Source organism: Lepidochelys kempii, chromosome 18 (genome assembly GCF_965140265.1).
Source record: "Lepidochelys kempii isolate rLepKem1 chromosome 18, rLepKem1.hap2, whole genome shotgun sequence".
NCBI classification, from domain to species: Eukaryota; Metazoa; Chordata; order Testudines; family Cheloniidae; genus Lepidochelys; species Lepidochelys kempii.
Window position 1 is genome coordinate 2,204,823 of NC_133273.1, and position 13,961 is coordinate 2,218,783.

Here is a 13,961-nt window from a genome sequence, read left to right on the forward strand (position 1 = left end):
TAACTTAACTAATTGCCCTTCACACCTTTCATTCTGATGCCTGCTTCTTAGACATGCTGGCTCTATCTTAATTGCTTCTCCATTCAAAAGCTAACTGTCCCTACGTGTGCTCCCTCAGATACTTTGTAACATGTTCTGGCATGCCCTCTCATATACAATGTATCCAGCATGTCCCCTTACACAACATTATACAATAAGAAAAGGAGTACTTGTGGCACCTTAGAGACTAACCAATTTATTTGAGCATGAGCTTTCGTGAGCTACAGCTCACTTCATCGGATGCATACCGTGGAAACTGCAGCAGACTTTATATACACACAGAAATCATGAAACAATACCTCCTCCCACCCCACTGTCCTGCTGGTAATAGCTTATCTAAAGTGATCAACAGGTGGGACATTTCCAGCACAAATCCAGGTTTTCTCACCCTCCACCCCCCCACACAAATTCACTCTCCTGCTGGTGCTAGCCCATCCAAAGTGACAACTCTTTACATAATCAAGTCGGGCCCGACTTGATTATGTAAAGAGTTGTCACTTTGGATGGGCTAGCACCAGCAGGAGAGTGAATTTGTGTGGGGGGGTGGAGGGTGAGAAAACCTGGATTTGTGCTGGAAATGTCCCACCTGTTGATCACTTTAGATAAGCTATTACCAGCAGGACAGTGGGGTGGGAGGAGGTATTGTTTCATGATTTCTGTGTGTATATAAAGTCTGCTGCAGTTTCCACGGTAAACATCTGATGAAGTGAGCTATAGCTCACGAAAGCTCATGCTCAAATAAATTGGTTAGTCTCTAAGGTGCCACAAGTACTCCTTTTCTTTTTGCGAATACAGACTAACACGGCTGTTCCTCTGAAACCTAACATTATACAATGTTATACTTCTACAGTGGTAAAAGCTAGCTTAGACCCCATGATGTGGTATGTATGGTAGGGATTGTTTTTCCAATATGCATTACTCTGCAGTAAGGGGCTGTAACTGCCTGCCCTGAAACTCTAGGTGCCTTCCATGCTCTTTCTGTGGCTCACACCTCTGACACCAACAGTCCACATACAACCATGCAAGTCCCACCCTGCTTCCGCCAGCCTTTGTTACATTTTTTCAGAGTGACCCCAAATTCCCCCAAAACCATCTGTCTTGTGACCATCTTCTGAGGTTCCCAGAATTGTGAGTTACTGTTACCCTTCTCACTGTCTGCCAGTGAGAGCTTTGCTAATGGGGAGTTGCTGTACAGCTTCCCAGGCATGCTAGCTTGTTTGTCTGGCCAGCGAACTCTGCAGTTCTCTGCTAGTCCACACCTTGCCTTGGAGGTAACAAACCATGACCTGAGCTCCCCAGATAAGTGTCCTTGCAGCATCCACTCCCACAAGTCATTAAGTTTACTGTACCTTTAAAGAGACAGGAATACCAGCTTGTTAATGTAACTGGGGTTTGAAATAAGAGTTTGTCAATCTCAGCACTGAACTGGCATATAATTAAATTTAAAACAAGTTTATGAAACAGTCATAGATGTGTGTGATGCCAAAGATAAGGAGCCAAGATAAAAAGGGTTAAACAAGCAAAAGTGAAAATAAATTTCAGCAAGTTACAATCTTTGCCTAAGCAGGATTCTCACCTGTATTGAAGGATCCCTTTGCCTCAGATGTACAGAAGCTCTGGCCTCTTGTATCTGCCCAGTAACACAGACCAAAAATGGCTTTCTGTTTCTGCTTAGTTTCCCAAAGGTCATTGACCTTCTTTCAAGAGGCAGGAAGGTTTCTGGCTGTTCTTCCCTTCCTGTTGACTTCCCATCCCTCTGCTGATTCATATCTAAATTAGACTTCCATTGTTTGATGGTCACACCTTGTTTAATTTCATTGGAGACCAGTAGATAACTGAGGAAACCAGTTTCTCCCTGTGTTTGGTCACAGATTGTAAAGCATGATATTGGTGAGTGTCTGTCTGTAATTCCTCATAGTGTTAATACAGATATTTCACAATGATTGTAATCCCCAGTATCTCACAGGCTGTCCTAAAAGACCTTACTTGGCACACGTCAATAATTCAGTAATATTGGATTGAAGCAACAGATTTTATTGCTTAATGTTTGAGGTTCAGAGCCATTGTCCTTGTAGCCCAATAAACAGTTGCAGTGTATTCTCCAGTAAAGTTCCTTTCCCCTTCTGGGGAGAGGACATGGCCTGGTGAAGACTTCATGCAGGCTCCTTCCCATCTGGTGGTGGTTGAGTTACTATCTTCTCCCCTTGCTAGCTTGATGACTGTTTACCTGTTATGTAAATTCACCTTCATTGCCACTGCCTGGTGACCTAGGTGGTCAGACAAGCAAATACACATTCCTTTGTCTAAGGCAGACTGGGCTTAGGCATTGCTTGTCAACACACAACTACTGAAATTATGTTCTTAAAATGTATTCCCTTTGTACATGCCCCATACATACATCATGCAATGATTATTGGGGGGCCATCGTGTTACCAGTTGGTGTATGAAATCTTACACAACACCTTTTTGATACAGATTCTGATACCAGTGTGTGAGGTTTAGTGAGCACATCAGGACTGCCGAGCTGCTGACACAGATTAATAGTGTTTGATATTAGGGTCTTGGAGCTTTTATCAAAATTATTTGCACTACTGGATGGGCAATGCAATTAAACCATAAACTGACAAAGGCTTGCAAACTGTTAACCTCAATACCACAAAATAAAAGGCTGCAAACTTTGGAACGGTGAAAGAAGATAGAATGCCTGCCTAAGCCCTGGTCTACACTAGGACTTTAGGTCGAATTTAGCAGCATTAAATCGATGTAAACCTGCACCCGTCCACACAATGAAGCCCTTTATTTCGACTTAAAGGGCTCTTAAAATCGATTTCCTTACTCCACCCCTGACAAGTGGATTAGCGCTTAAATCGACGTTGCTGGCTCGAATTTGGGGTACTGTGGACACAATTTGATGGTATTGGCCTCCGGTAGCTATCCCAGAGTGCTCCATTGTGACCGCTCTGGACAGCACTCTCAACTCAGCTGCACTGGCCAGGTAGACAAGAAAAGAACCACGAACTTTTGAATCTCATTTCCTGTTTGGCCAGCGTGGCAAGCTGCAGGTGACCATGCAGAGCTCATCAGCACAGGTGACCATGATGGAGTCCCAGAATCGCAAAAGAGCTCCAGCATGGACCGAACGGGAGGTACGGGATCTGATCGCTGTTTGGGGAGAGGAATCTGTGCTATCAGAACTCCGTTCCAGTTTTCGAAATGCCAAAACCTTTGTGAAAATCTCCCAGGGCATGAAGGACAGAGGCCATAACAGGGACCCGAAGCAGTGCCGCGTGAAACTGAAGGAGCTGAGGCAAGCCTACCAGAAAACCAGAGAGGCGAACAGCCACTCTGGGTCAGAGCCCCAAACATGCCGCTTCTATGATGAGCTGCATGCCATTTTAGGGGGTTCAGCCACCACTACCCCAGCCGTGTTGTTTGACTCCTTCAATGGAGATGGAGGCAACACGGAAGCAGGTTTTGGGGACAAAGATGATAGCTCACAGCAAGCAAGCGGAGAAACCGGTTTTCCTGACAGCCAGGAACTGTTTCTCACCCTAGACCTGGAGCCAGTACCCCCCAAACCCACCCAAGGCTGCCTCCTGGACCCAGCAGGTGGAGAAGGGACCTCTGGTGAGTGTACCTTTTTAAAATACTATACATGGTTTAAAAGCAAGCATGTGAAAGGATTACTTTGCCCTGGCATTTGCGGTTCTCCTAGATGTACTCCCAAAGCCTTTGCAAAAGGATTCTGGGGAGGGCATTTCAACATCCCCAACAGTTATTTTCTGGTCTGGGAATAAAGTCCCTTCCTGCAGCTTTTGAAACAGACCAGAGTTCCTGAAGATGCGAGCATCATGCACCTTTCCAGGCCATCCCACGTTGATGTTGGTGAAACGTCCCTTGTGATCCACCAGAGCTTGCAGCACTATCAGAAAGTACCCCTTGCGGTTTATGTACTCGGCGGCTTGGTGCTCCGGTGCCAAGACAGGGATATGGGTTCCGTCTATGGCCCCACCACAGTTAGGGAATCCCATTGCAGCAAAGCCATCCACTATGACCTGCACATTTCCCAGGGTCACTACCCTTGATATCAGCAGATCTTTGATTGCGTGGGCTACTTGCATCACAGCAGCCCCCACAGTAGATTTGCCCACTCCAAATTGATTCCCAACTGACCGGTAGCTGTCTGGCATTGCAAGCTTCCACAGGGCTATCGCCACTCGCTTCTCAACTGTGAGGGCTGCTCTCATCCTGGTATTCATGCGCCTCAGGGCAGGGGAAGGCAAGTCACAAAGTTCCATGAAAGTGCCCTTACGCATGCGAAAGTTTCGCAGCCACTGGGAATTGTCCCAGACCCGCAACACTATGCGGTCCCACCAGTCTGTGCTTGTTTCCCGAGCCCAGAATCGGCGTTCCACAGCATGAACCTGCCCCATTAGCACCATGATGCATGCATTGGCAGGGCCCATGCTTTCAGAGAAATCTGTGTCTGTGTCCTGATCACTCACGGGACCGCGCTGACGTCGCCTCCTCGCCCGGTATCGCTTTGCCAGGTTCTGGTGCTGCATATACTGCTGGATAATGCGTGTGGTGGTTAATGTGCTCCTAATTGCCAAAGTGAGCTGAGCAGCCTCCATGCTTGCCTTGGTATGGCGTCCGCACAGAAAAAAGGCGCGGAACGATTGTCGGCCGTTGCTCTGACGGAGGGAGGGGCGACTGACGACATGGCTTACAGGGTTGGCTTCAGGGAGCTAAAATCAACAAAGGGGGTGGCTTTACATCAAGGAGTATTTCAGGCAGGACTTCACGGAGGGTTCCAATAAGAAATGGTGCACCTAAGTTATCGTTCTTATTGGAACAAGGAGGTTAGCCTGGCCTCTGATTGATACATGGCTAGATTTACCTCGCTGCACCTTCTCTGAGTGACTACAGTGTGACCTAGAGGAATGAGTCCCCTAGACAGGGGAGGAGGCAAATGAGTACAAAACAAATCTGGTCTATTTCTTGTTTTGACCCACTCCATCTATCTTTTACATCTTTGGCTGGCAGCAGACGGTGCAGAAGGACTGCATGCCATCCACATCTCTTGCCTGCCTGGCAGAAGATGGTACAGTACGACTGCTAGCAGTCCATATCGCCTGCCCGCTCACCATAAGACGGTTCAATAGGACTGACTGCAGGACTAAAGAGAATGACCTGGTCAAGTCACTCCAAATTTAGTCCCTGCGCCCATGTCTGCCCAGGTGCTCCCAGCCAACGTGGCCAGGAGCACCTCGCACACGACGAGGACGACTACCAGTCGTATTGCACCGTCTGCTGCCAGAAGGCAATGGGTTGCTGCTACTATGCAGCAAAGCCGTACCACGTCTGCCAGCACCCAGGAGACATAGGGTGACGGTTACCTGAGCGGGCTCCATGCTTGCCGTGGTATGGCGTCTGCATAGGTAACTCGGGGGAAAAAAGGCGCGAAATGATTGTCTGCCCTTGCTTTCACGGAGGGAGGGAGGGAACGGGGGCCTGACGATATGTACCCAGAACCACCCGCGACAATGTTTTAGCCCCATCAGGCATTGGGATCTCAACCCAGAATTCCAATGGGCAGCAGAGACTGCGGGAACTGTGGGATAGCTACCCACAGTGCAACGCTCCGGAAGTCGACGCTTGCCTCGGTACTGTGGAAGCGCTCCGCCGAGTTAATGCACTTAATGCACTTAGAGCATTTTCTGTGGGGACACACACTCGAATATATAAAACCGATTTCTAAAAAAACCGACTTCTATAAATTTGACCTTATTCTGTAGTGTAGACATACCCTAAAAGTGCTGTGTGGCACAAATGGGCTCTCTGGTTGTAAGTGTCTGTAGGTGCAGGAGTTTAGCCTGTTTTGTCCTTCCCTTTCAGTATAGAATGAGGAGGAAAGAAGCCTTCAGTTGGGTGCAAGCTGGGGTCCTGGTATCTGCTATTTTCCCTGCCCTGTAGCGTAGAGGGGGGAGGGAAGTGCCTGGGGCTAGAATCTGGAAAGAGTAAAGCTGCTCCCAGTACACAGTGTTGTCTATGAGCTTCAGGACATGGCTGGGACGTGGTGGTGTAAGGAACACTGCCCTAAGACTACATCTACACTGCACACAACTGGTTTAGCTACATGCCACAGTGAAAAGCAAGCTGCATCCACACTGCGGTGTCAGGGAAAGTCTCCAGCATGGCCCCGCTGCCGGCAACTTTCCCCGCTGCTGGAGTTCTTCCCTGCTTCAGAGAGAGGCTCCGGCACCAGGCTGCTAAACTGGGTCACCAGAAAAAAAGTTTGAAAACCACTGCTCTATAACAGCCCATAATATATCTGAAAACTTGTCAGATGCTCCCGGAGTCATCTTTTTGGAAGACTAAACATGCCCAGTTTTGTTTAAGCTTTTCTAACTTTGGCTCTTCTGTGGGCTCTCGCCAGTTTGCCCACAACTTTCCTAGAGTTCGGTGCCCAGAACTGGACACAATATTCAGCTGAGGCCTCACTAGTGCTGTGTAGAGCAGGACAGTGACCTCTCAGGTCTTCCATATGACACTCCTGTCAACACCCCTCCCACAATGAGATTTTTCACAACTGCGCACATTGTTGGCTCATTCAGTTTGTGATTCCCCAGGTCCTTTTCAGCAGTACCACCACCTAGCCAGGTATCCTCTATTCTATAGGTGTGCATTTGATATTTTCCTTCCTGTAGACAAAACCTTAGTTAAAGGGTCCAATTTTCTTGGATATATATGAAGCCTGAGTTTACTGCTTCATAAAGCACCTGGGTGACTGCAAGCATGGTGCACATATGAGGAGCATCATGTCCTGTTCCCTTGTCTGATGAGCAGCCACTTAGCCAACACTTCTGCTGGACTTCAGGGCAATAGGATTTCCCCAGCCCAACTTACATACCCAGTGCACTTGTCTAGAGCTGGGGTGTGGGGGAAGCAATTCTCTGTCAGCCTGGAAGAGGATTGCAGCTGATATGCCATGGCATTGTCTCCCATCGCACACCTTGCATCAGCAGGGGTAGTCCCTGGCCGTGTCTAGACTTCAGTCCTTGGCTGCCTGCACAGCAGAGCAAGGGCCCGTGCCTGCTCTCCAGGAGTGAACTGTGGGCATTGGACACAGCGTCTCTTGGGGCACCAGCTTTGAGTGCGACTGTCTCGGGGAAGGCGAACGGGTCAGATGGGCCATGGTAATAGAGAGGTTCTGCCATCAGCAGGTTTGCTGCTGAAAGGGAAGCACTGGGGCCGCTGGCTCTGAGTTGTATCCCTGCGAGTTAGTGAGGGGTTGTCAATAAATTACATAGCATATTGTTGGGTGACTTCTCTCTCCCCCCCTGACCATATACCCCTTGAAACACACAAAATTAAGGACCCCCTATGCCCTTTATGTGCTATGTAATTGATGAACAGCCCCTGGTCCACTGCTGGTTCCTTGGCTGATCTTGCTGCAGTCAGAACCATCGTGTTGCATTTGAATGAGCAAGTCACCAAGTTGTGAAAATTCTGGAAAAACAGGAGTTTGGCTCTAGCCAATCATCTAACCAGAGGCAGGACCCAAAGGTAGTGCTGGGAGGCAGGGTGTCAGGAAGAGGATGGGGTATAGCTGAGTAAAGGAAAATGCAGGTTAAAATACTTCCCAAAATCCAGGGCCTAGTATGATAAATCCCGAGGCTTTGGGCAGTCCTGTGTGCTCCATGGAAACCTAGGGCTCAGTATGATAGCTAACACCTAGCGTATGTAAAGCTCTTCACTCGGATTTCAGTGCACCTGTCAAAGGACGTCAGTATCCTAGAATATCAGGGTTGGAGGGGACCTCAGGAGGTCATCTAGTCCAACCCCCTGCTCAAAGCAGGACCAATCCCCAACTAAATCATCCCAGCCAGGGCTTTGTCAAGCCTGACCTTAAAGACCTCTAAGGAAGGAGATTCCACCACCTCCCTAAGTAACGCATTCCAGTGTTTCACCACCCTCCTAGTGAAATTTTTTTTCCTAATATCCAATCTAAACCTCCCCCACTGCAACTTGAGAGCATTGCTCCTTGTTCTGTCATCTGCAGAACAGTCTAGAATCCCCCTCATTCTTCTCTTCTGCAGACTAAACAATCCCTGTTCCCTCAGCCTCGCCTCATAAGTGATGTGCTCCAGCCCCCAAATCACTTTTCCAATTTTTCCACATCCTTCTTGTAGTGTGGACACAGTACTCCAGATGAGGCCTCACCAATGCAGAATAGATGGGAATGATCACGTCCCTCGATCTGCTGGCAATGCTCCTACTTATACAGCCCAAAATGCCATTGGCCTTCTTGGCAACAAGGGCACACTGACTCATATCCAGCTTCTCGTCCACTGTAACCCCTACGTCCTTTTCTGCAGAACTGCTGCCGAGCCATTCGGTCCCTAATCTGTAGCAGTACATGGAATTCTTCCATCCTAAGTACAGGACTCTGCACTTGTCCTTGTTGAACCTCATCAGATTTCTTTTGGCCCAATCCTCCAATTTGTCTAGGGCCCTCTGTATCCTATCCCTACCTCCAGCATACCTCCCAGTTTAGTGTCATCTGCAAACTTGCTGAGGATGCGATCCATGCCATACTCCAGATCTCTAATGAGGATATTAGACACAACTGGGCCCAGGACCGACCCTTGGGGCACTCTGCTTGATACCAGCTGCCACCTAGACATGGAGGCATTGATCGCTAGATGTTGACCCCTATGATCTAGCCAGCTCTCTATCCACCTTGTAGCCCATACTTCTTTAACTTGCTGGCAAGAATACTGTAGGAGACCGTGTCAAAAGCTTTGCTAAAGTCAAGGAATAACCACTTTCCCCTCATCCACAGAGCCAGTTATCTCGTCATAGAAGGCAATCAGGTGGTCAGGCATGACTTGCCCTTGGTGAATCCATGCTGACTGTTCCTGATCACTTTCGTCTCCTCTAAGTGCATCAAAATGGATTTCTTGAGGACCTGCTCCGTGACTTTTCCAGGGACTGAGGTGAGGCTGACTGGCCTGTAGTTCCCCCAGATTCTCCTTCTCTTTTTTTAAAGATGGGCACTACATTAGCCTTTTTCCAGTCATCCGGGACCTTGCCAGGAGTTTTCAAAGATAATGGCCAATGGCTCTGCAATCACATCTGCCAACTCCTTTAGCACTCTGGGATGCAGTGCATCCGGCCCCATGGACTTGTGCTCGTCCAGCTTTTCTAAATAGTCCAGAACCACTTCTTTCGCCACAGAAGGCTCGTCCCCTCCTCCCCATGCTGTCCTGCCCAGTGCAGTAGTCTGGGAGCTGACCTTGTTCATGAAGACAGAGGCAAAAAAAAGCATTGAGTACATTAGCTTTTTCCACATCCTCTGTCACTAGGTTGCCTCCCTCATTTAGTAAGAACTTCCCCTGACTTTCTTCTTGTTGTTAATGTACCTGAAGAAACCCTTCTTGTTACTCTTAACATCTCTTGCTAGCTGCAACTCCAGGTGTGATTTGGCCTTCCTGATTACACTCCTGCATCCCCCAACAATATTTTTATACTCCTCCCTGGTTATTTGTCCAATCTTCCACTTCTTGTAAGCTTTTTTTTTGTGTGTTTAAGATCAGCAAGGATTTTACTGTTAAGCCAAGCTCGTCGCCTGCCATACTTACTATTCTTTCTACACATTGGGATGGTTTGATCCTGCAATCTCAATAAGGCTTCTTTAAAATACAGCCAGCTCTCCTGGACTCCTTTTTCCCCCTCAGATTAGCCACCCAGGGGATCCTGCCCATCAGTTCCCTGAGGGAGTCAGTCTCCTTTTCTGAAGTCCAGGGTCCATATTCTGCTGCTCTCCTTTCTTCCTTGTGTCAGGATCCTGAACTCGACCAACTCATGGTCACTGCCTCCCAGGTTCCCATCCACTTTTACTTCCCCTACTAATTCTTCCCAGTTTGTGAGCAGCAGGTTAAGAAGAGCTCTGCCCCTAGTTGGCTCCTCCAGCACTTGCACCAGAAAATTGTCCCCTACGCTTTCCAAAAACTTCCTGGATTGTCTGTGCACTGCTGTATTGCTCTCCAGCAGATATCAGGGTGATTGAAGTCTCCCATGAGAACCAGGGCCTGCGATCTAATAACTTCCATGAAGTGACCTTAACTTTCTCTGCAATAAGCTAAATTGTGTGTCCTTTTTGACATGGGGACACCAGAACTGGACCAGTCCCCAGTGATGGGATCTCTAATGCTATACACAGAGGTAATATCACCTTACTCCTGCTTGTTGTTCCCATCCCTCCACCTACTAAAGTACACTTCCAGAGCTGTGAATGCGGGTGTGTTTCTGGGTTTGAGCTACATTGACACAGCTGGTTCAGGAGGCTACAGGACTGGAGTAGCAGGGGATGCTGCAGGTAAATAATGCCACACATCCGCAGAGCTGAGGTGAGTGAAGTTTGCGGAGCACCTCCCCGTGTTGCACCTGGCTCTGCTTGGGAGGGCAAGAGAATTTTATTGCTTTATCTGAATATTACAATTCCAAATGCAGTTCAGAGATGCATGGGCTGGATTCACACTGGGTTGGAGAGTTGTCTCAGCCAAGCTCCCCAGATAGCACATGCTGGATACTGAAAGCCTGCAAAGGAGCTTGACCCAGCACCAGACTCATGCCTAGAGCCACCTGACTGCTGAAAAAGTGGCCATATCTTTATAAGACCTCAGCTTCCCCAGTGAGCAATGGCCCCCACAGTCCCTCCACCTCCTTCTCCAATGGAGAAATCCTACCTTGCCCCTCTACTGACAGCAATGGAGAGCTCTGCTTCCCTCCCCCACTGAGTGGGAGGGATAGCTCAGTGGTTTGAGCATTGGCCTGCTAAACCCTGTGAGTTCAATCCTTGAGGGGGCCATTTAGGGATCTGGGGCAAAAATTGGGGATTGGTCCTTCTTTGAGCAGGGGGTTGGACTAGATGACCTCCTGAGGTCACTTCCAACCCTGATATTCTGAGAGCAGTAGGGAATTCCCTCCCCAGGCTGTTCTCAGTGGGAGCTCTTGGGTGTTGAGCTTGCTTGTAAACGTGGCCTCCAGCCTCTGCCCCTGGGTACCCATGCTGCCCTGGGGCAGCCACGAGGCCTCTTCAGCAGGACCACTGCTGCCAGCATGCAACTCAGCATTGCCGAGTGCAATGTAGCTGTCGTTTGCAGAGATCAGTGGCCGTTTCTCTTCAGATTCCTGCTCCTCTGGACCATGGGGTCCTGTCAGAACTTGGTACTGAGCAAACCTCCATTTCCCCCATCTGTGAATTAGGGCTAAGGCCCACCTCACAGGCGCTGAAGAAAAGTTAATACCTCTCCAAACAGCAGGCAGGCCCTCAGCTGGAAAGCACAATAACCTTCCTCCATGCTATATAACGTGCTCCAGCTGCTTGTGATTTGCCAGACCAGCTAGATCTCTCTGCCAGCTGGCACGGCTTGCTCAGAGGGTTGTGCTGGGGATGCTGGTTAGTTCTCCCCCTCCACCCCCCACTGCCAGCTGGAGTTTCTGGAGGAGGCCTGGTTGTGCAAGGCAACTGCTGTCCCCTGCCAAAATCTCTGTGCTACCCAGGGAGCAGTTACTGAGCTCCAAAGGCACCTCTGTTTCTGGCACCCAGCAGGCTAATCTGAGGGAACTGACTATTGCCATTCTCCTGGCTTGTCTTGGATCTTCTCCCTCCCCAGAGGAGACTGAGCCCCATAACTTGACAATGTGAAGGGAGTGGGGGGGATCCCCCTCCCTCCCTCCCTGCCCCGTGGTGGTGCTGCTGCTCAGGAGGTGAGGATAGTTTTTCATTCTGCTCTGTCCTGACTCTCCATCCCAGGAGATGCTGGTTTGCCAGTCACCTCGTGCAGCTGGTCAGGTGAGAGCTGGGGTGTTTGCACTGCAATTCAACTCTTTCTGTGTTGTAATTTCCACAGTATTGGAGCAAAGATCCATTCTTATGTAGTGACTTGAACCATGGGTCATCTGTGAGGACTGAGCCTGTGACCCACGCACAAGCCTTAGGAAGGAGGGCCGTGTTTGGGCGGAGGAGTGATGGTGCTGGGCACTGAGAGACAGTGCAGTTCAGTGCATAGGCATCTGGACAGAGTCAGATTTTGGTCTATCTCCAGATGACTTTGGGCAAATCACTTCAACCTCTCTGCCTTGGTTTTTCCTCTCCCACTCTGTGTGATCCATTTAGGTGCAGGCTCCTTGGGGCAGGGGCTCTCTCACTAGGGCTCCTTGTCTTCACTAGGAAAAAGGTGGAAAGCCATGTGGTAAAACCCCCGTGCAGACAAGGCAGTTGCAGTTTCAACACGTTAGCAGGACAAGGTGACCCCCAAGGCCCCCCTTAGTGTTTACCTCAACCTGCTACCACATGGGAAAACTAAACTGCCATGTCCTTACTAGGATTTTACTATGTTAGGTGTGGTCTTACCATGTGTTAGCTTTCTTCCTACATGTGGATGCATCCCCAGTGTCTGTCCAGCACCTTGCACCACAGGGCTGTGATTCCCTCCTGGTGCTACCAGGCCCCACTGTAATACAAACAGGAAGCCCAGTCAGAGGTGGTGCAGTGTCTAAAGGTGGGTGCCCTCGCTGCACTGAGAGGGAATTTAAGAGATGTTGCCGGACAGTAGGAGCTATATATTGTTTGAGAAGTGCCAGCATGTCTTAATTGATCTCAGCCCCCTCCCCTGGAGGAAAGACTGTCCTGAGCTGAGTTGGTTGGACAGCAGAACAGTTCAGCCCTTCCAGCCTACCTGGGACAATCCAGGCCTCCTAGGATTTTACCTAGGCTACAGCCAAGTCTGTCCTCTCCTGAAAGCTGTTCTGCATGGGGGAAGCAGGGGGGGACAAGGAGATGGGCTGGGGTAGATGTCCTTTCTCGCTAGCGCAGCAGTGCGAGTGGTCTCTGTCTTCCATTCCCCAGAGTCTGCTACGCAAGAACAGATCCTCTGCTGAGCACGCAGGTCCCTGGTGTCGTCCTGAGTGATTGCCAGCAGCATTATGAAGGCTCTTCTCCTTGTCCTGCTGGCTGAAGTCTGTCTCGCCTCCCTTGTCCCAGGTATGTGGATCCCTAGGTTACTCATGCCCAGGCCATTCCTGGGGGGTGCGGGGCCTGGGACAAATCAGCCCACACCAGCTTGGGGGCCTTGCTCTGCATCTGTGGCCGGGAGCCTAGGGGTCTCGCAGCATCCCCCAAATCCCTAGTTCCCATGCCTGTCTTCCAGGACTGACCGTGCCAGCCAATTGCACTGGCCCGGGGGGCCCCACCAAAGCGCAGGGCCCAGAGTGGTTTCCCCAATTTGCCCTACCCAAGGGATGGCTCTGCTTGCACCCATGGGCATACCAGCTTTGTGGCATGTGGTTCGAAGAGTGTGTGCGTCAAGAAAGGATGTAGGAGTTCTGATCCTCTCTGCGAACATGCTCCACCCATTCCTGAGGGCTGCAGCTTATGGCGTGACATCTGGGGCTTGTACACTGCCATGCAGAGAACCCATCAGCTGCAGGTCTGCAGAGCTCTTTACCGGGGTCCTTCAGCAGGCAGACAGAACTCAGGAAGGCTGGTGCCAGCCCATACTCCTCAAGGTGGACGGTTCAGCTCCTGCAGTATCCGTCACCCCTCTGTGCCCCCTTAGCCGAAGGTGCAGCCTTGCAGGCTGCAGGGGAGACCAGTTGGGAGGGCTGGTCTTGGCATAGTCCACCAGTCAGATGGGCCAGGCTCTGATTCATAAGGCAGTTTGTGCGGTGCCCCGCGCAGCCTGCCCATACGAGGGTGAAAGATGTCGTCATTGTAACGTGTTAGCTAACCCTGGGGTTGAGAGGGCAATCTGTATTTTAATTTCTGTTAGCTGGTCAAGAAACTCTGACCTCCCCTCTTAAAACATGTCAGTTAGCACCCCTTACGCTGCCAGCCCCACCCGTGTCTACCT

General features: G+C 49.9%; 1 protein-coding gene across 4 annotated transcripts in view; it reads left to right on the forward strand.

Moving 5' to 3' along the window:
- Positions 1-13,961, forward strand: part of ALPL (alkaline phosphatase, biomineralization associated) — an 86,704-nt gene that overhangs the window by 22,444 nt on the left and 50,299 nt on the right. For 3 of the 4 annotated variants that reach the window (XM_073316617.1, XM_073316618.1, XM_073316620.1), the window contains exon 2: positions 12,959-13,093. The exons of the other annotated variant lie outside the window; for it this stretch is intronic. In XM_073316617.1, the coding sequence (XP_073172718.1) occupies positions 13,036-13,093 (58 nt within the window). In that variant the 5' untranslated portion in view covers positions 12,959-13,035. The remainder of the gene's footprint in view (positions 1-12,958; positions 13,094-13,961) is intronic. 4 annotated transcript variants of the gene reach the window in all.